The sequence below is a fragment of the Polypterus senegalus genome, chromosome 8 (assembly GCF_016835505.1).
Source record: "Polypterus senegalus isolate Bchr_013 chromosome 8, ASM1683550v1, whole genome shotgun sequence".
Lineage (NCBI taxonomy): Eukaryota > Metazoa > Chordata > Cladistia > Polypteriformes > Polypteridae > Polypterus > Polypterus senegalus.
Window position 1 is genome coordinate 153,551,933 of NC_053161.1, and position 21,500 is coordinate 153,573,432.

The following is a 21,500-nucleotide window of genomic DNA, read 5'->3' on the forward strand; positions in this document are numbered from 1 at the left end:
CTCCTTTGGTGACTGAAGCCAGCAGTTACTCGTATGTGAGACCGAAGGGGGGCGATGCCACGCACAAGTAAACGTTTAGTCTCCCTTCACCAACACAATAAATTCAATATACGGTGGATTAATAAAAGTATTCAGACCCCATCAATTTCTGCACACTTTATTATGTTCCAGATTTCGTTTTAAATTGATAACCTTTCCATGTTTGACCTACACATTCAATAACCGCTAATGAGAAAGTGAAAGCATGTTTTCAGAGAAATCTCCAAATTTATTAAAAATCAAAACCTGCAATCTCTCATTCCTGTAAGTATTCAGACACTTTGCGATGGCACTCCATGTAAACTGAGGTCAGGTGCGTCCTGTTTGCTGAAGTTGTTCTCGTCATGCGTCTAGAACTCGACTGGAGTCCACCTGTGGTAAACTCAATTGACTGGAGAGCATTTTAAAAAGCACATACCTGTGTATATAAGGTCCCGACAATTCACACTGCGCATCGGTTATTACTTCTGGAGTGTGCAAAAAAACACCTTAATTATGGGGTGAAAAAGATTAGTAGAGGTAGCATCATAGGGATAAAGGATACAGTTTTGCGATATAAATGTGACCAGTCATTTGAAGATGGTTGATGTTTGGTGTAATCGTTGTTAACTCCACATGAAGAGAGGCATTCATGTTAGGGATGCATGCTGCACAGAAAAACACAGATGTTCATCATCACTCAGACTAGATGTCTGCTTTCCCAATGAAAGTGGCAGACACTGTTAACAGTCCACGTGGACTGAAGAAACGCTTAAGCAGCTACACACTCAGACTTATCATCATTATTATCTGTACCCATACACACACATCTTGCAATAAGACCCTTTGTAAACACATGTCCTACTGTTGGTTTTATTGTAGTAGCAAGTTTATATTGCTTGGTTGGATCAAGGTATTTAAGAACACCTAGTGTGGGTGACCGTTATATCCCCACAGAGGTTAGTGGTGGAGAAGGAACACCTTCAAAAAGAAACAGCATAGTGAGTGGGCACCTGCTTTGATGCCAAGGTGTACAGATAACTGTTTAGTCTGCTCATACCAGGCTAGAACACCTTGCAGCTGTTCACTATAAAGCAGATATATCTATATTCTCACCCATCATAGCTAACTAGAGCTACAGTATATCACGTAGGTGAATATACAAATAAAGCACAGTGTAACTCCACAAAAATACAACAATAAAGACCATTTTACTACTATTCAGAAGTAATGGATGAACTTTCCATTAAAACTTTTTCACAGAAGTAGCCTTAAAGTTGGACCACATTTAAAAATAGAAAAGGGAGAAAGAGTTTTGGAACATTAAAATATCAGTAATTTGTGTCTTTTTAGACAATATGAGTTAGTTACTTTGTGTCCATTAAACATTACTTTTATTAAAATAATTAACCAGCTAATGTCTTCCCCATATACTAACACAGGCATAAATATCACAACAGCAAATATCACAAACCTAACAAAGTGATTGTCGGCAAAGTATATTATTACAAAAGAGTTTGTGCACGTGAAAATATCCTGAACTGTCTTCGTATTCACCAATTTACATGGAACTGTTATACTGTTTGGGCTTTTGATTTTTAGACATTGACTTGACAAAGTATTTATGTTTCATTTACTGAGCACAATATGTCATTGAATACATTTTGTACATGGTGTGATAAACAAGGCAGTCCATGCTGAGTTTATCACTCTTTATAAACATTATTTTGAAATCTTGGATAAACTTGATGTGTGATGAGAGTGCTGATTTGATGTTATCTTAGAGAAATTAGGTGGATAGGATTGGTAAGCTTTGATGGGCTGATTGGCCTATACTTATCAAAACTGTTCTAAGGAATGATAAAATGAAGGAGTGTATCCAGGGCCGTCTAAATGCATGGACATGCTGGGCAGTTTCCTGGGGGCCCAACGAGCATAGCAGCCCCATGCTAATCTATGTATGTTGTGACTTGCTGAGTGGTTGTGTAGGTAGGGGTCCCAGGACCTGTAATGGTTGTTAAGCCGACCCCGAGTGTGTCTGTTGAATTGTCTGTGTGTATGTGTTAGGGTGTGGGTCTTTGTTACAGCAGGACTTGACACAAAGAAAACTATTTGCTCTCTAAAAATTTGGCCCTAGGACATCTGTTCTGAAGCAATTCTGAATATGTTCCTTGTTAGAGAATTGTTTGCCATAGTTAGGATAGTAATACCACCTCTCTCTAGTGTGAATTATTGTGTGGTTTGTACTGCTGAAAAATCATCTGACACGTTGAGACCAGCAGTATTCTTTCTTATGGGGGTTAGTCACCCCTGTGAGTTTGTTTATGGTCTGCCATGATAGAGATAATCATTCATTAGTCATTTATTGCAATGCTTTCTTTTTTTTTTTTTTTTTGCTTAAATTGTTGCTTTGGCTCAACACAGCATTTGCATCATCCTAATGATGTCTCTCTCTAAGGCTCACAGGAGGTTAAAATTGGTAACGGGCCTAAAAGTTTCTTGACAGAATGCCTGTAGATCCTAAGATATTTGCCAAAATTTCACTTACATATCAAGACAATACATTTGAAGCATATTCTTTTTTTGTTTCTCCATTGCACAGCTGTCACATAACATCTATCTCCTGTGAGTTTGTGCATGTCTCCAAAGACTGCTCTTGATTAAGAATCGTTTGCCACATTCTGTACAGCCATATGGTTTCTCTCCAGTGTGAATTCTTGTGTGTCTCCAAAGACTGCTGTTGTTTGTGAATCGCTTGCCACATTCTGTACAGCAATACGGCTTCTCTCCAGTGTGAGTTCTTGTGTGGATCTGAAGACTGCCCTTGTCGAGGAATTGTTTGCCACAGTCAGAGCAGCAGTAAGGTTTCTCCCCTTTATGAATTCTTTTGTGCCTCTCCAGTAGGTACTTTAGAGAGAATTGTTCAGCACATTCAGAACAGCTGTAGGGCTTTTCTCCTGTGTGAACTCTCTTGTGTTGCTGAAGACTACCTAACACAGGGAATCGTTTGCCACAGTCAGAACAACTATACGGCTTCTCTCCAGTGTGATTTCTCTTGTGTAACTGAAGACTGCCCACTTGCGAGAATCGTTTGCCACAATCAGAGCAACAGTATGGTTTCTCTCCTGTGTGAACTCTCCTATGTAGTTGCAAGCTGCCCATTTGTGAGAATCGTTTACCACAATCAGAACAGCAATATGGCTTCTCCCCAGTGTGAGTTCTTTTATGTCTGTGAAGACTGTCCATTCGTGAAAAAGTTTTATCACATTCAGAACAGCAATATGGCTTCTCTCCAGTGTGACTCCTGGTATGGATCTGAAGGCTGTGACTGTGTAAGAACTGCTTCCCGCAGTCCGAACAGCAAAACAGCTTTTCCCCAGTATGAATTCGTCGGTGGGTCTGAAGACTGAGTACTTGCCAGAATTGTTTTCCACAATCAGAACAGCAATATGGCTTTTTCCCAGTGTGAATTATTGTGTGCTTCTGAAGATGGCGTAAGTGCAAGAATTGTTTGCCACATTCCAAACAACAATGGGGCTTCTCTCCTGAATGAATTCTTGAGTGTTGGTAAAGATGACTGGGTTGAGAGAATCGTTTGCCACATTCAGAACAGAAATATGGCTTCTCTCCACTGTGAACTCTTTCATGTTGCCGAAGTATTCTACCCTCTGAGAATTTCTTGCCACATTCTGAGCAACAATAGGGTTTTTCTCCACTGTGAATTCTGCTGTGAACTTTTAGAGTACTACAATTGGAGAATTGCTTGCCACATTCTGGACAGAAATAGGGTTTCTCACAAGTGTGAATTCTTTCATGGTTCCCAACACCTCTGCTCTCAGAGAATTGTTTGCCACTTTCAAAAGAACAATATGATCTATCCCCAATGCAAGTTTGTTTATATTGGTGTATACTACTACTTCCTAAGAGTTCTTCTCCACATTCAAGACAACGGTAATCCTTCCTAAATAAATTAATTTTTAAATGTCTCTGAAGACTGCTCAATTGTGAGAATCGTTTGTTGCAATTGGAACAGGGATGTGGCTTCAGAGTCTTGAGACTCCACTGATTGTCTTTATTTTCACATTTACATTTGACACAATTATAATACTCTTGGCACATATGCAACACTGCTGAATTTGCACCATGTACCTGGGGATGAGTGTTGACAATGGCCGTCCTGTTGAAATTCACAACTGATGGAGAATTGCTCTGAAGAGAAACTGGCATTAAACCCTCTGTTTCAGGTTCTGATAGCGTCATATGTTCTTCTGGTCTGCACTGAAGCGGAGCTTGAGCAAATGAAGATGGGGAGAAGTCGCCACTTTGTTGCGAACCTGCATGAAGACATTAAAATACAATTTAATTTAAATATAAAACAGAAAGATATCTGATAATAGGTGACTATTTAGCACAAAATACCATTTACTGAGTCTGACAAACTGAGATTATGCTGTCACTTGTTCTCATGCTACAGCTGGCAGAGTCCTGTTTCTCTTCACTTTACATATCTAATGAATTGTGTGGGGCAGAACTGTCCATTCTTGCCCAACACTTTTCTTGTGTTATGTGTTGACTGTCTATCTGCTCATTTTCCTAACCTGCTTTCTCAGGGTTGGGTCATGGGGAAACTAAATCTTATGCCTCCAAGCTTCAGGCAGAAGGCAGGAATAATCCTATATGTTTGATTGAGATGTGTATCTTACATCCGCTTAGCTAGCGAATGACAGAACTACTTTATGGATTTAGATCAGGCTTTTTTCTAGAATTTGCTTGAACATTCCAATTGATTTTGCGACTCTCTAATTGAGCTATGAATCATAGTTCGCTTGCAGGAACGACATATTCAAGTTAATCCGAGACAGAGACTGCGGGCCGAGGGGACGGGGGAAGAGTGATGTCAGGAGTGGAGAGCCAAGTAGTGCCCTCCTCACTGTTTTGTTTCATTATAAGTCCAGGTTTATACTTTCACACAACGTGACACATGTTCCAGCAGACGCTACTGCTATGCATGTGTTGTACTGTGCGTACCTTACGTAAATCTGGAAGATTCCACCAGGTGGCAGTGTGAGATATCGTCATGGTGAGTACAGGTTCAGCTTTGCGGTGTTGTGAATTGTCTGAAACACCCATTAAATTCCAAGGATACCTTGCCACAATATCTCTGAGAAAGATGTTTAATGATTACAGCCATCAATCCAGGGATGCGGCCATTCCAGCAAGCATCGGGCACGAGACAAACAATCTCTGGATGGGGTATCCGCTCATCCTAAGGTGAATACAAGTACTCACATACACTAGCGTCATTGTAGCGTCTCTAAATCCCCTAACCTTCATGTCTTTGGAAGGAAAACTGAGCACATTGTGGAAACCCACCAGGAAAACATATAAACTCCAGAGAGGGAACAGAAGGGACGTGACTCCCTACTGCAAGGCAGACCGTGCTGTCACAACATGTGTAATTATTAACCATATTCATTATTTAAATGAAGTTAACAATTTATCTGTAAAATGTAACATACATACTTTAATGCATTTCATCATGAAAGTGATATCAAGTATAAATCTAAGGATTCTAAATGTGCAGAGAGCTGGAATATCATAAATGTAATGTGTTCTGTGTGGCATTTGCTGCTGTCAGGTCAGGAGGAAGCCCCAGAAGTGCATAGTGATTAACAACTCGGTCGGTTTGAAGATGACATTTACGATGGTCTACTTTAATGATAAAGTAAACTACGAGGTTACAGTGGACATTTTGAGATTAATGCCGAAATTTCCACGTTAATCACAGAATACACCTTTTTGCTATTTTTTTTTCTCTGTGACTAAAATATGCTGTTGTACATTCTGATGTTGTTGTTAAGATGCAAAAAAATAAAAAAAACAGATGGCACAGAAGATGGTATGGGAGACCTTTAAAATGTATCGTGTCATTACGATGGGGAATATGAGACGGTTGAATATAAAAGCACCACAAATGCATTTGTATGTCGGCATACTGACCAATACACTCAACTATTTAAACTTCTTGCTTACTTTACTTATTCTAATTCGAAACTTTGTGTTTTACATATTACACTACAGTATCTGGTGTTTAAAGTTTTATATTTATTTGCATTCATTGTTATTTATTTAATCTTTTTCTGTGCTTTGATCCTTTTTGTGCAATGCTTTGAACATAGGAAAGGCATTACATACATAAAGTGCATTATTATTATTATCTATATATATAATTCACTAAGGCAAGACAACCATGGAAAGCACGCCGGAAGGGGCATGGATTCACTAAGCTGCCGACAAGTGAGACACCTATGGCGCTTGCAGGAAGGAGCCACGCCCACCAACTCCAAGACCATTGGATACAACGACAACTCGCAGGACCACGCCCACGACGACACAGAAAAAATGGCATCATTTATATTCGTCTGTCGTAGAGGCCACATGCAGTGCAGGTCAGGTTAATGTCATGTGCATGTTATGCACCTCTGAGCTACGTTGACTGTTCATTGAGGCATGTTTCTCGTGGAGGTGAATCGCCATATGCAGCGTGTGAAACGATTTGCGAGGGGTATCCTATGGGATCCTTAAAACAATCCTTTACAACTGAGGATGAAGCACAATGAAGTAAGCAGTCTTTAAAAACCGACTTTTCCGTTACGATGCACGACCGCGTGCACCACAGCAAACTGTTTTACACGCTACATACAGCTATTCGCATTCCGAGACAAACATGCGTCTTCTTAGATGCTCCTGTAGGAACACGGAAGACGTTTTCCTGCCCAACAACACTCCTTTTTCACCGGCCGGTGTCTACCCTCGCTCTCTAGGCATTCACACTGCCTGCCCATTTGCCCGGACGCAAAAACTCACCGACCACCCAGTTAGTCCCTTTCGTCTGTGCCAAGAGTCCACATGCACGTCTGAGCCACACGGCGTTTGTTATGCTGCGGGTTCACTATTGTGTTGTATTTTGCTCTCTCCAGAGTTCCATCTTTTTATTCGCTTACTGTTGTATTCTCACACCAACCCATTTTAGACAACCGTCTCTTTCCAGAAGTGTTTAGCATTCAATAAATAATTATGCATGACATTGGACGTGTGTCTACCCAGCGCACAGAGGCGTGGGTAAGCCGTTGAACCCCATTCGGGCTGCAAGCCGTGGAATTCCCACTAAATGTGACTCATACGCTCCCACTCATTATGTCCCTACCCTTTGTGCACACCCCCCTCCTACCGTGGTCAGGTATCTTGGTGGATTATATATAGAAAAGCAGCCAAAACCGAGGGGTCTCCCATGGGGTCCTTAAAACATTCCTTTACAACTGAGGTTAAAACACAATGAAGTGAGCAGTCTTTAAAAACCAAGTTTTCGGTTACGACACCGCGTGCACCATAGCAAACTGTTTTACACGCTACATACAGCAATTCGCATCCGCAACAAACATGTGTCTTCTTAGATGCTCCTGCACTTTGTTCACACCCCCCTCCCACCTCGCTACTACCGTGGTCAGGTGTCTTGGTGGATTATATATAGAAAGGCAGCCAAAACCGCACAGAGCAATGAAAAGTCTACAGTTCCATCTTTTCATTCACTTTCTGTTGTATCCTCTTTCCAGAAGTGTTCAACCATCATTAAATAATTGTGCGGCGTTTGTTATTCTGCGGGTTCACTATTGCGTTGTATTTTGCTCTCTCCAGAGTTCCATCTTTTCATTCGCTTACTGTTGTATTCTCACACCAACCCGTTTTAGACATCCGTGTCTTTCCAGAAGTGTTTAGCATTCAATAAATAATTATGCATGACATTGAACGTGTGTCTACCCGGTGTGGGTAAGCCGTTGAACCCCATTCGGGCTGCAAACCATGGAATTCCCACTAAGTGCGTTGCGTTCCAACCCTTTGTACACTCCCCCTCTCCCACCTCACTACTGCCGTGGTCGGGTGTCTTGGTGGATTATATATAGAAAAGCAGCCAGATCCGCACAGAGCAAAGAAAAGTCTACGTGAGTCACAGGTACATCTGGACTGTGTAAAGATGACAGCGACTCGAGTGACAAGTTGGAGGTGGGCACATGAGCGGGCAGTGCATACTGAATGAGAAATCAGCAGACTAGCATGACAGACGGAGCAGAATGGACGTCATTCTCCTCTCCTCCCATTCCACACTCCGCGTCGTGCACCCCCATCCCTCCGTCTGGCAGGAGAAGGCACGAGGGCGGTCCGCCAGTTTTCAGTCACTTCAGACGATTGTGTGTTGCTTCGTTCCGTGCAATGTTGCTTTTCTTGCTGATTTATTACATTACCGATTTTTCAAATGTTAATTTTCTCCCTGTGCTTAAAAATCATTAAAAAACCGGCCTGATTATGCGGTGTATGGTACGCTGCGGGTTGGCTAGTTATTATTAAATGTTAAGGAACCTGCTTCTTGCCATTAAATGCATTAAACAGAAGTTCATCATTTACAAAAATATCTATGATAAACAATTCACGTCCCTGAAAAAAACAACTCACAAAAAGTAATCAAAGTAATGAAAATTATAGTCATCAGAATCCCTTTTATACATTGAAATGAATCCAATGTTTAATGGAAGCGCTTCATGATGTCTGGTGGAAAAGAAAAGATTGCCTCTAAAAACAAACATGCTTCTGTCTTTTTCAAATTGGTGCAACGTCCCACAGTGCTGTGCCCCCCGATTGTGTCTGCCTTTCTAACAGGCAGGTTTAATGCTGTGCTTACACTAGTATTTGTTAAATAGGTCTAATGGAGGAATACTGCAGCCCAAATGCTACCCTCACTGTGTAAGCTGCACCTGACAATAAGATTATGGATTTGGAATGCTTAAATTGTGCCTATAAATCTCATCAAGAAATATTAAAAACAGTTTTTACAGGTTTCGTATATAAAAAACGCAAGAGCCTCTTCTAGATAAATAACATTAAATCCAGCATTCTGTATGATTTCATACTTACTTTCTCCAAAACGACTCAGAGAGGACAGGTGACCTTCTTCTATTCTCCCAGATATTCCCTCAGTCCTCTTCACATCAGATATTAATGATTCCTGCTTCACCTTCACAGAACTATATCTGCCCTGAGGGGATGCTTGGTCTTGACACGTGAACTCTGCATTATGGTCCTCTTCCTTGACACCGTCGACAATCTGCACGTCAAACCAGGCAGACTTTTGATCATAGTCTTGTTTAATGTCCTGTGTCCCCAGTTCATAATCCTCATCCTTGATATAGGGATCGTCTTTTATAGGGTGGACACATTCCCACTCACAGTCCTCCTCCTTAATGCAAAGACTCTCCTTTGGACGGTGGGCGGTCTCCTGTTCACAGTCCTCTTCCTTGACATTTACAGTCCTTTTCTCCATGGTATGTGTTAGCAGGGCCAGTAATGGTCACATATATAAATGTTATTGAAAATGGAAGCAGCTCCTTCCTATCTGTGGAAAGACGTTTGCAGAAAAAAAGGTCTATAAACATCTATAAAACAAATGATACTGAAATACAAAAGTATATTACATTAAAGTCCACTAGATGGCAGCATTGTATTACAAATGCCACTACTATTTCCGCAAAAGTTCTGAGTGAGAATTCAAGCAAAAATGACCCCTTTTATTGGCTGACTGAAAAAGATTACAATATGCGAGCTTTCGAGGCAACTCAGGCACCTTCTTCAGGCAAGAGGTAATACAGAAACTGGAGTTCCCTGTGTTCATATACAGACTAGGACAGATACATCTTAAATGTTTTTCAATGCTGTAAAAACTGAATAGAACTCTTCAGGCTAAGATTCATTAAGCAAGAGAGGAGAACAATGTATGGTCAAGATCTGAGAAAATGTTCTCTTCAAACAACCGTTTCCGAAAGATGTTCAGTCACTGTGTAAAATCTAACTTAAAACAGAATGCAATGATTTGAAAATCTGGTAAACCTTATATTTAATTCAAAATAGTACAAGCACCAAATTAAATATTGAAACTTTTATTGTTTTCTGAAAAATATACAGTGGTGTGAAAAACTATTTGCCCCCTTCCTGATTTCTTATTCTTTTGCATGTTTGTCACACAAAATGTTTCTGATCATCAAACACATTTAACCATTAGTCAAATATAACACAAGTAAACACAAAATGCAGTTTTTAAATGATGGTTTTTATTATTTAGGGAGAAAAAAAAATCCAAACCTACATGGCCCTGTGTGAAAAAGTAATTGCCCCCTTGTTCAAAAATAACCTAACTGTGGTGTATCACTCCTGAGTTCAATTTCCGTAGCCACCCCCAGGCCTGATTACTGCCACACCTGTTTCAATCAAGAAATCACTTAAATAGGAGCTGCCTGACACAGAAGTAGACCAAAAGCACCTCAAAAGCTAGACATCATGCCAAGATCCAAAGAAATTCAGGAACAAATGAGAACAGAAGTAATTGAGATCCATCAGTCTGGTAAAGGTTATAAAGCCATTTCTAAAGCTTTGGGACTCCAGCGAACCACAGTGAGAGCCATTATCCACAAATGGCAAAACATGGAACAGTGGTGAACCTTCCCAGGAGTGGCCGGCCGACCAAAATTACCCCAAGGCGCAGAGGCGACTCATCCGAGAGGTCACAAAAGACCCCAGGACAACGTCTAAAGAACTGCAGGCCTCACTTGACTCAATTAAGGTCAGTGTTCACGACTCCACCATAAGAAAGAGACTGGGCAAAAGCGGCCTGCGTGGCAGATTTCCAAGGCGCAAACCACTGTTAAGCAAAAGAACATTAGGGCTCGTCTCAATTTTGCTAAGAAACATCTCAATGATTGCCAAGACTTTTGGGAAAATACCTTGTGGACTGATGAGACAAAAGTTGAACTTTTTGGAAGGCAAATGTCCCGTTACATCTGGCGTAAAAGGAACACAGCATTTCAGAAAAAGAACATCATACCAACAGTAAAATATGGTGGTGGTAGTGTGATGGTCTGGGGTTGTTTTGCTGCTTCAGGACCTGGAAGGCTTGCTGTGATAGATGGAACCATGAATTCTACTGTCTAGCAAAAAATCCTGAAGGAGAATGTCCGGCCATCTGTTCGTCAACTCAAGCTGAAGTGATCTTGGGTGCTGCAACAGGACAATGACTCAAAACACACCAGCAAATCCACCTCTGAATGGCTGAAGAAAAACAAAATGAAGACTTTGGAGTGGCCTAGTCAAAGTCCTGACCTGAATCCAATTGAGATGCTATGGCATGACCTTAAAAAGGCGGTTCATGCTAGAAAACCCTCAAATAAAGCTGAATTACAACAATTCTGCAAAGATGAGTGGGCCAAAATTCCTCCAGAGCGTTGTAAAAGACTCATTGCAAGTTATCGCAAACGCTTGATTGCAGTTATTGCTGCTAAGGGTGGCCCAACCAGTTATTAGGTTCAGGGGGCAATTACTTTTTCACACAGGGCCATGTAGGTTTGGATTTTTTTTTCTCCCTAAATAATAAAAACTGCATTTTGTGTTTACTTGTGTTATATTTGACTAATGGTTAAATGTGTTTGATGATCAGAAACACTTTGTGTGACAAACATGCAAAAGAATAAGAAATCAGGAAGGGGGCAAATAGTTTTTGACACCACTGTATATGCTCATTTTGAATTTGATACCAGTAACAACGTTTCAAAAAAAGTTGGGGCATGTGTACCACTTGGTTACATTACCGCTCCTTTTAACAATTCTCTATAAATGTTTGAGAACTCAGGAGACCAATTGCTGTAAGTTTTGAAAAAGTGAATTGTTGTCCAATTCTTTCCAGATACAGGATTTCAGCTGCTTAACAATTCAGGGTCTCCTTTGTCATATTTTTCATTTCATGATGCACCAAATGTTTTCCATAAGTGACAGGTCTGGACTGCAGGCAGGCCAGTTTAGCACCCCGACTCTTTTACTACATCTGCAGTTGTAATAAGTGCAGAATGCAGTTTGGCGTTGTCTTGCTGAAATAAGCAAAACCTTTCCTGAAAAAGTCAAATGGCAGCATACTGTATGTTGCTTCAAAACCTGTATGCATTGCTCAGCATTAATGGTGCAAGCTACCCATGCCATGTGCACTAATGCACCCCCACACCATCATGGAGGCTGGCTTTGAGTGCTGATAACAGGCCAGATGGTTCCTCTCCTCTTTAAACCAGAGGATGGGAAGTCCATGATTTCCAAAAAGAACTTCATATTTTGATTCATCAGACCACAGGACAGCTTTGCACTTCACCTGAGTCTGTCTTAAATGTGCTTGGGCCCAGAGAAAACAGGGCTGTTTATGGATTATGCTTATAGACGGTTTGTTTCTCATGGTAGAGTTTGAACTTGCGTTTGCGTATGCAGCAATGAACTGTGTTCACAGATAATGGTTTTTAGCACTGTCCCTGAGGTCATGCAGCGATTTCCACTACAAAATTGTGTCAGTTTATAATGCGGTGCCATCTGAGGGCCCAAAGATCACTGCCATTCAGCACTGGTTTTTGGCCTTGTGTCTCTGAATTCTCTGAATGTTTTAATGATGTGATGTATTGCAGAAATTCACAAATTCTTTGCAGTTTTTACACTGACAAATGTTATTCTTAAATTGTTGCACTACATACCTACACGGGACCCCTCCACATTAAAACTGTACAGAGTACTGTATTTCTCTATCTCTTTGAAGGACTGGCGATGTACAAGCGGATTATAGAATTAGTTGATCTATCCATCCTTTGAAACTTTTAATCACATCAGGAGCCTATCCTAGAAAGTAATGGGCGCAGGCAGGAACAACACACACATACACATCAAGCGACAATTTAGCATTGCTACCTTTGGGGTCACAAAAACAACACGCGTGGACACTCCACATAGGGAACAAGCGCAATGAGTCCCCCAGACTCCTTACTACAAGGCAGCAGAGCTACCACTGCAACACCATACTCCTCATTTTTTTGAATAACTGCAACCTTAAAAAATTTAGAAAAAAAAAAAAACAAAATGGTCATTGAGACTTATTTTAGTAGGGCAAGCAATACCCCCACCCCCGGCCACTCCTAAAAATTCCCTCAAGTTGACATTCATGGCAGTTTCATCTCTAGTGGAAAAACATCACTCAGGAGCATGGACACATGTATATGTTGATTAGGTCATGAATATTCAAATTCATATACGGTTACTTGGCAGGAGGTGACAAGCAGTAGCTATAAGTGCATACATGCATACACAGTTTAAAGTTGATTTGAGGTTTATAAATGAACTTGGCATGGGACCTGTCGTATGTGTGTTTTTTTTTATGTGCATACAGCGATTTTCCCTTTCTATTGTAAGCAAAATTTTCATAGGGAATCTAATCAAGATTTTATACATGAGGTGTAAAACAAACTTGTAAGAATGTAAAATAAAATGTTGAAAGGAGGCCCACTCACCAATTGTGAAAAACCAACATTGGCTACTTGGTGCACACTAAAGAGTTTAAAAGTGGAAATGTGGCCAACAAATTCAATAGCCCCATTTGATAAAAAACACAAAACTTAAAATATTAGATATATTGAAGACAAAGTAGAAGTCCAGCAATCCTTAAGGCCTATTTAAGGTAGGACAATCACTCTTAAATTGATATACACCATCATTAAGACCATATATATCAAGAATTATTACAAGAACAAGAACATATAACTCCAGTTCTTAAATCCTTACACTGGCTCCCGGTTAAGTTCAGAGCAGATTTCAAAATCCTCCTTTTAACATATAAAGGATTAAATGGCCAAGGTCCAGCTTACTTGTCTGAACTTATCATGACTTACAAACCTGAGCACACATTAAGATCTCAAGATGTCGGTCTGCTTATGATTCCAAGGATTAATAAAATAACAGTGAGAGGTCGAGCTTTTAGATACAGGGCCCCTAAACTGTGGAATGGTCTTCCTGCTTCTATAAGAGATGCCCCTTCAGTCTCAGCCTTTAAATCCCGGCTGAAGACTCACTACTTCAGTTTAGCATATCCTGACTAGAGCTGCTGATTAACTGTACAGACTGCATCTCTGTTGTTAGTCATTAGCACTAAAACATAAGTAACAGGATAGTTAGAATTGAATACTAACCCTCACCTATTCTGTTTTTCTTCTTGGTACTCAAATGTGGCAATTAGTGCCACAGCCCACCTACCAAGTTGCTGTGCCTGCCTATGGTAAAGTCATCCCTGATGGAGGATCGCAGGAATCGTGGGAAAGAGAGGTCCTTTCATCGGATTAGTGCTATTTAAGCTGTGGAATGACCAAAATGGCCAAATGGAGGAGGCAACTTGATGAATGAGGTCTCCAGGACTCTAAACAAATCCAAATCCTATTATGAGATATCATCTACTGTTAAATTCTACTCCGTACTTCTAAAATTTTAATTTTTATACTGTATTGAAGATTTGTTCTGTTCTGTATATTGTATTGTATTGACCCCCTTCTTTTAACACCCACTGCACACCCAACCTACCTGGAAAGGGGTCTCTCTTTGAACTGCCTTTCCCAAGGTTTCTTCCATTTTTTCAAGGGTTTTTTTTTTGGGGGGGGAGTTTTTTCTTGTCTTCTTAGAGAGTCAAGGCTGGGGGGCTATCAAGAGGCAGGGCCTGTTAAAGCCCATTGCGGCACTTCTTGTGTGATTTTGGGCTATATAAAAATAACTCGTATACCATCACAGGCCACTTCACAGAGCAAAGGAGACTATAAGACAAATAAATGATTCACTTTTAAATCACACTCATGATTTTTCTTTAGGTCTCCTCTTAACCTCCATTTGTATAAACTTCGTCAGTCTCTCCTCATGACTCATACCTCTTAAAGAGTCAGCCTAGTCACTCTCCCAGAGGCCTAACTAATGTTTTATATACCTTAAGGATATCCTGCACTGGCCTGTATTTCACACACCATGATATATATATAACATCCTAATAGCCTTCTTGGTTGCTTCTTGATGTAAATAACATTCAGTCCACTAGGAGTCAAAAGTCCTTCCCATAAGGGGTACTTTCAAGTTTCAGACCCCTCTCATTGTGCTTTCAAATCGAACATTTCTACTGCCTACGTGCAATACCTTACCTCTTTGTACATTAAATTTGATCTGCCACAAATCTGATCAAGCCTGTTTACTGCCAGGTCTTTCTTTAAAGATTTGGCTGATTTTACATTATATGCTTCCCATCTACTTTGGTGTTATCTGCAAACTTTGCTAGCGTACTGATTACGTTCTTATCCAGATATTATGATCCCTTCTGGACACCACTTTTAACATCACCTAATTCTCCTCAATATAACCCTCCGCTTTCTGTGTTTGAAATATTATTTACTGAGTAAAATATGGGTCAATTTATGCCCTAAATTCCCACATCTACTGTTTGACATTGGAGGACATATGAAATGTGCTGACAGACAGACGGATGGATGGATGGATGGGTGGGTAGAGACGTCTACGTTCCGTGAAATCACTCGGGCACTAAGAATGATCAACACGCTGATCCGCCACGATCGGTGAACACATGACGGGTTGAAGGAGGAAAGAAACGTTTTAGAACTCAGTCGTAATGCTTCGCGACGGTCATAACAATAAAACACATGGATGTATCGTTCTGTGCTCTGATCCTTGCCTCTTCCGCCTTTCCATTCAGCTTTCATTCACCTGAACGCCATCTCATTTCCTTCCCTGTGTCCTTCGTATCTATTTAAGTATGCAGCACTCTGGATTCGCTCTTGATATCAATTCTTACCTGGACAGGCCTTTTACTTACTCAGAAGGTTTTACTCTCCCACTCCGCGACAAAATTCGGAGCACTGCACTTGTGCTGGAGACGCGCGCTCGGATAGTCAAACTGAACAAGAAAGAACCAAACGTCACTCAGCAGTACTTTCGAGTTCGGAAAATGCTGCCATCTATAGGAGAGACGGTCTAACTGCACACCTATACAAAGACTAGTCCGACTCGTTCATAAAGAAAATATTTTAAAACAATCATTTTCTTTAAGATTTAAAAATGCACACTCATTTACAACAGTTTTACTGATCAGCAGTTAACAACCCTTTCAAGAGTTAATATAATATTTTATATAAAATAGATGGACAGATGTGTAACACGCATTTTTCTTAAGAGAATGCGCACTGTGATGAGCTTGTTTGTTTAACCTTGCTATTAAATTAATTTCCCGGAACCCGTAGCAGAGTTTGAGTTTTATTACATAATGTTATGTTAATACGTGAGGCAGTAATGGAAGTAAATGCAGTCGAAAACTACATGGGTGTCCCGGGTGAGTTTCTGATTTTATGACATGTTATCAGAAGGGAACGTACAGTAAGTATAAATTAAAATGCCACTTACACCGGTCTGATGCGCTTGTGCAAGTGAATTGTAATGGCAAAGTCTTTGCCACCTGGGAGCTTTTGTATCAAGCGGTCAAGCGAATGGCAGCAGTTTATACCAAGTGTCCTCGATCAAAGTCCAAGAGGGCCGCAGTGGCTGCAGATTTTCCTTCCAACTAATTGCAGAAGGGGGACTTATAGCCCATCGTGCCAGTCAGCTTCAGAGACCTGGGGATTGATACACCAGATTTTGTGTGATTGACAAACATAATTGGCTAAATAACAATTAACAATGGTTAGTCACTAAGAACTACTCTTTGCCATTACACTATTTTAGCCGTGTGTCGATGTACAACCCCTGTGCTAATGGTTCAGCCATTCAGCTCCTCAAACCATTCAATGTTTGGTGGCGAATAACTCCAGGAACCCTAGCACCAGATAATCCAATGGCTCTCTCTCTCTCTCTCTCTCTCTCTCTCTCTCTCTCTCTCTCTCTCTCTCTCTCTCTATATATATATATATATATATATATATATATATATATATATATATATATATATATACTGCTCAAAAGAATTAAAGGAACACTTTTTAATCAGAGTATAACATAAAGTCAGTGAAACTTATGGGATATTAATCTGGTCAGTTAAGTAGCAGAGGGGGTTGTTAATCAGTTTCAGCTGCTGTGGTGTTAATGAAATTAACAACAGATGCACTAGAGGGGCAACAATGAGATGACCCCCAAAACAGGAATGGTTTAACAGGTGGAGGCCACTGACATTTTTCCCTCCTCATCTTTTCTGACTGTTTCTTCACTAGTTTTGCATTTGGCTACAGTCAGTGTCACTACTGGTAGCATGAGGCGATACCTGGACCATACAGAGGTTGCACAGGTAGTCCAACTTCTCCAGGATGGCACATCAATACGTGTCATTGCCAGAAGGTTTGCTGTGTCTCCCTGCACAGTCTCAAGGGCATGGAGGAGATTCTAGGAGACAAGCAGTTACTCTAGGAGAGCTGGAGAGGGCCATAGAAGGTCCATAACCCATCAGCAGGACTAGTATCTGCTCCTTTGGGCAAGGAGGAACAGGTTGAACACTGCCAGAGCCCTACAATCAATCAATCAATCAATCAACATTTATTTATATAGCACATATTCATACAAAAAAATGTAGCTCAAAGTGCTTTACAAAATGAATAGAAAAATAGAAGACACAATAAAAATAAACATAAGTCAACATTAATTAACATAGAATAAGAGTAAGGTCCGATGGCCAGGGTGGACAGAAAAAACAAAAAAAACTCCAAAATAACAAAATAACCTCCAGCAGGCCACTGGTGTGAATGTCTCTGACCAAACAACCAGAAAGACTTCATGAGGGTGACCCAAGGGCCCCATGTCCTCTAATGGGCCCTGAGCTCACTGCCCAGCAGCATGCAGCTCGATTGGCATTCGCCATAGAATACCAGAATTGGCAGATGCATCACTGGTGCCCTGTGCTTTTTACAGATGAGAGCAGGTTCACCCTGAGCACGTGACAGAAGTGAAAGGGTCTGGAGAAGCCATGGAGAACATTATGCTGCCTGTAACATCATTCAGCATGAGCACTTTGGTGGTGGGTTAATGATTGTCTGGGGAGGCATATCCATGGAGGGTCACACAGACCGCTACAGGCTTGACAAAGGCACCTTGGCTGCCATTAGATATCAGGATGAAATCCTTGGACCCATTGTCAGACCCTGTGCTGGTACAGTGGCTCCTGGTGCAAGACAATTCCTGGCCTCATGTGGTGAGAGTATGCAGGCAGTTCCTGGAGGATGAAGGAATTGATACCATTGACTGGCCACCACACTTTCCTGACCTAAATCCAATAGAACACCTCTGGGACATTATGTTTTGGTCCATCCAATGCCACCAGGTTGCACCTCAGACTCTCCAGGTGCTCAGTGATGCCCTGGTCCAGATCTGGGAGAAGATCCCCCACAACATCATCTGTCATCTCATTAGAAGCATGCACCGATGTTGTCAGGCATGTATACAAGAACACAGGGGCCATACAAAGTGCTGCGTACAATTTTGAGTTGCTGCAATTAAATTTTGGCAAAATGGACTAGCCTGCCACATAATTTTTTCACTCTGATTTTTGGGGCGTCTTTGAATTCAGGGCTCTGTAGGTTGATCATTTTCATTTCCATCAAACAATGTGGCCTCCTTTCGTTCCTAACACATTACCCAGTCTATATCAGTATAGATATCCAGGAGGATTTCTTTTTCCCATTGAGATCTGATGTGTTTTCAAACTGTTCCTTTAAATTTTTTGAGCAGTTTATATATATATATATATATATATATATATATATATATATATATATATATATATATATATATATATATATATATATATATATATATATATATATATATATATATCCATCCACATCTTCACTTAACTTTTACTCCACTTATCTTGATGATTTATTGCAGCAAAGCACTGATCTGGGTCATTCAGACCACCCTATCATCAGAAACCTTTCCTGTGGTATTTCTATCTTCTCATACCATCTTAAAAATGCTTGTTCCAGTAGAAGAGTGTGACCTTTGATTTGGAAATTATTGCTTGTATCGTAAATGTATCACATTTGATGCACCCTGTGAAACACATTCTGAGAGGCCAAGGGGACAATGTCATCTGCAAAGAGCAGAGGTGTGGCCCATGGGTTTTGTAACTGGATACTCTCCCAGTCTCAATTGTGTCATGATATTATGTGCTTGAAGATCATAAATAAGAGAGGAGACAAGAAGTAAACCATGAATGGAGTCTACCTAAGATCACTCAGTTCTTTCTTCACAAATACAGAGACCACATGGTACACAGGAAAATATGAACATCACATTCTTGTGGTCCATTTCACAAGATGCACCACCTGGGGAAGCTTCTTGCAAGTCCACAAGTATATGTTGTTAGTGTAGGCAAACTTTCAAGACCTCTCATATATAGGTGCAAGGCCAAAGAGTTGGTCTACTATTCCAGATGGGATCTGTATTGCAGCTCCTGGACCTAAGGTTCACCTAGCAGATAGCATCTACCAAATTCTGTCTTAAGGAGGGGAATGATCTGCTTGCTTATGTAAAAGACGTATCTTTACTTTTAGGTTTAAAATCAACCTGAAGACTCACTGGTTTAGTCTAGATTATTTCTTTCTGTTCACGGCACATCAGCCTCGGTGGGAGCTCTTCTAGAGAGGTCATTCTTAAAGTGTTTTCGACCTGGGACCACTTTGTCAAAGTAAAAGATATCGTAGCGACTTCAGGGTCAGAACCTAAGAGGGACACAAGGGCCACTGACTTCCAGAGGGGGGCGGATATTCCTGAAGATAACGGCTATAAAGCAGCTCATGGGGAGCAGGTAAGAGGACGACACCAGAGCCAGCACTTCAGACGTGTCTGCTGGCTGCCAGAGTCTGTCAGCTGTAACGAAGATACTGAGTTAGTGCGTCTGAAGACAGATTTTTTTGAAAGCTCCATTTAACACGCAGGGATGTTAATCAGAGGGATGAGGAGGGAAAACTGGAGTACCCTGAGACAAACATACACAGACACAAGGAAAACATGCCAAAACAGCACAGATTGTGATCTCGCATGCTCTTAGAATTGAACTGGTTCAACGAGGCAGCCACTCTAACCACTTCACCACCTGATATTGTAATGCATACAGTGCCCTCCATAATGTTAGGGACAAAGACACATTTTCCTTGATGTACCTTTCTGCTCCACTTTAAATGAGATGCCTGGGCTCCTCCTGCTGCTAGGTCTGTTGAAGGAGTCCATAGAAAGACGACAGAAACCCATCACAAATGTAACTCTGCCAAACTTGCACTGCTCCTCAGGCGTTTCCTGTATTGCAAGCTAATTCTTTTACTGTGTGAGTTTGCCGGTTTTACCCTCAAGTTTCTACCTCTCACCTGGTGCCTTCTTTGAAGACTCGGTGGCTTACACCTCCCTATTCAATTCTTTTGATATCCAGGTGCGCCACCTGAAAAGAAAGTCCACATTATAAAATGAACATTCAAACCTCAGTGGCTTTATGTTTCAAAGTGCAGGGATTCATAATAAAGCCTTGAAAATGGAATTAAGGGGTTTGCAGTTGCCAGAAGTTGGCTCTTGAGGTGAACATCAAAAAGAGTTCTATGTAGTGAAGGAGATGGAGGATACAAATTTAAGGAAAATGGCAAAAGAGAGAAAAAGAAGGAGCAATCATTGCAGGGATGTCTTAACAGCATCATATGCCTCCTGTGTGCTGGGGCCTCTGTTTTAATAGCAAAACAGAAGCATACATAAGAATCAGAAACATCGTGGCCTCCTATGCTCCTGGGGTCCCTGGCCAGTGCCCATATATTAAGATGGCCCTGTGTTCGAGAGCCTCAGACATGCCTTGGTGAAATACAAGCCACACACAGAGTGACATCTTTGAGGACAACATGGTGGAATAAGAGCATAGCCACACACATAGAGTGATACATCTAGTAAAGGGGCCAAAAGATCTCAGTAGGGACAGGTGAGAACTCACATCGGCTTGAAAGTCGAAAGAAACCTTTTATGCCAAGATACACAGTGGCACATGAACTGCCATGAAAACTGATATTTAAGTTCCGGAAAGTGGTAACTTTGTATTTTTGACAAAGGGTTTTCTGTTGGTCTTACCAGAACTTACTCTGAAACATGAAACCAGTCTGATGTCATCTTCTCAACTTTTTCAAAAATTTATATTTTTCCTGGATGACAAATTGGCACAGCGGTTAGCACCACTGCCTTACAGCTCTGGGGCTCAAATGGCCCTTGTGGAGTTTGCATATCCTCGTGATGCCTGCTGTTGTTTGTCCCCACAACCTTCACTCTTCATCCCACATCCCAAAGGAGTGAACCCAGGAATGACAGTTAACTAATCATCAGTGTGTCACTGTGATCCAGAAGCCTGATTTCTTTAATTCTCATATGCTCAGCATCCATCCATCCATACATACATAACAGCACTTGAGTAATATCACTTACTAAATAAAGACATGTGGATGAAGCTTTGACTGTCTTGTTCTCTATTTTATTGGACTTAACATGCTTAATTTCTTTAATTGTTCAACTATATGAGCATTCCTGGCATA

General features: G+C 40.9%; 1 protein-coding gene across 3 annotated transcripts; it reads right to left on the minus strand.

Annotated features, from left to right (window-relative positions):
• Window positions 1-16,428, minus strand: LOC120534410 (zinc finger protein 883-like). Of its 3 annotated transcripts, none has more exons than XM_039761980.1 (3): window positions 16,363-16,428; window positions 8,986-9,463; window positions 1-4,352 (listed from the first exon to the last, which is right to left on the minus strand). In XM_039761980.1, exons 2-3 carry the CDS (start codon window positions 9,389-9,391, stop codon window positions 2,635-2,637), a joined length of 2,124 nt encoding a protein of 707 aa, XP_039617914.1. In that variant the 5' UTR covers window positions 9,392-9,463; window positions 16,363-16,428; the 3' UTR covers window positions 1-2,634. The 3 variants fall into 3 exon arrangements, with proteins under 3 accessions (XP_039617914.1, XP_039617912.1, XP_039617913.1); XM_039761978.1 differs by lacking the exon at window positions 16,363-16,428 and adding an exon at window positions 15,758-15,866; XM_039761979.1 differs by lacking the exon at window positions 16,363-16,428 and adding an exon at window positions 15,779-15,860.
• Between the last annotated feature and the right edge of the window lie 5,072 nt (window positions 16,429-21,500).

What these genes read in the sequence shown, in the direction of transcription:
- LOC120534410 (XM_039761980.1), bottom strand. Translation starts at nt 9,391, where the DNA reads ATGGAGAAAAGGACTGTAAATGTCAAGGAAGAGGACTGTGAACAGGAG. An exon ending in TCTGAGTCGTTTTGGAGAAA is followed by an intron (nt 4,353 to 8,985) that starts GTAAGTATGAAA and finishes GTCTTCATGCAG; the next exon opens with GTTCGCAACAAAGTGGCGAC.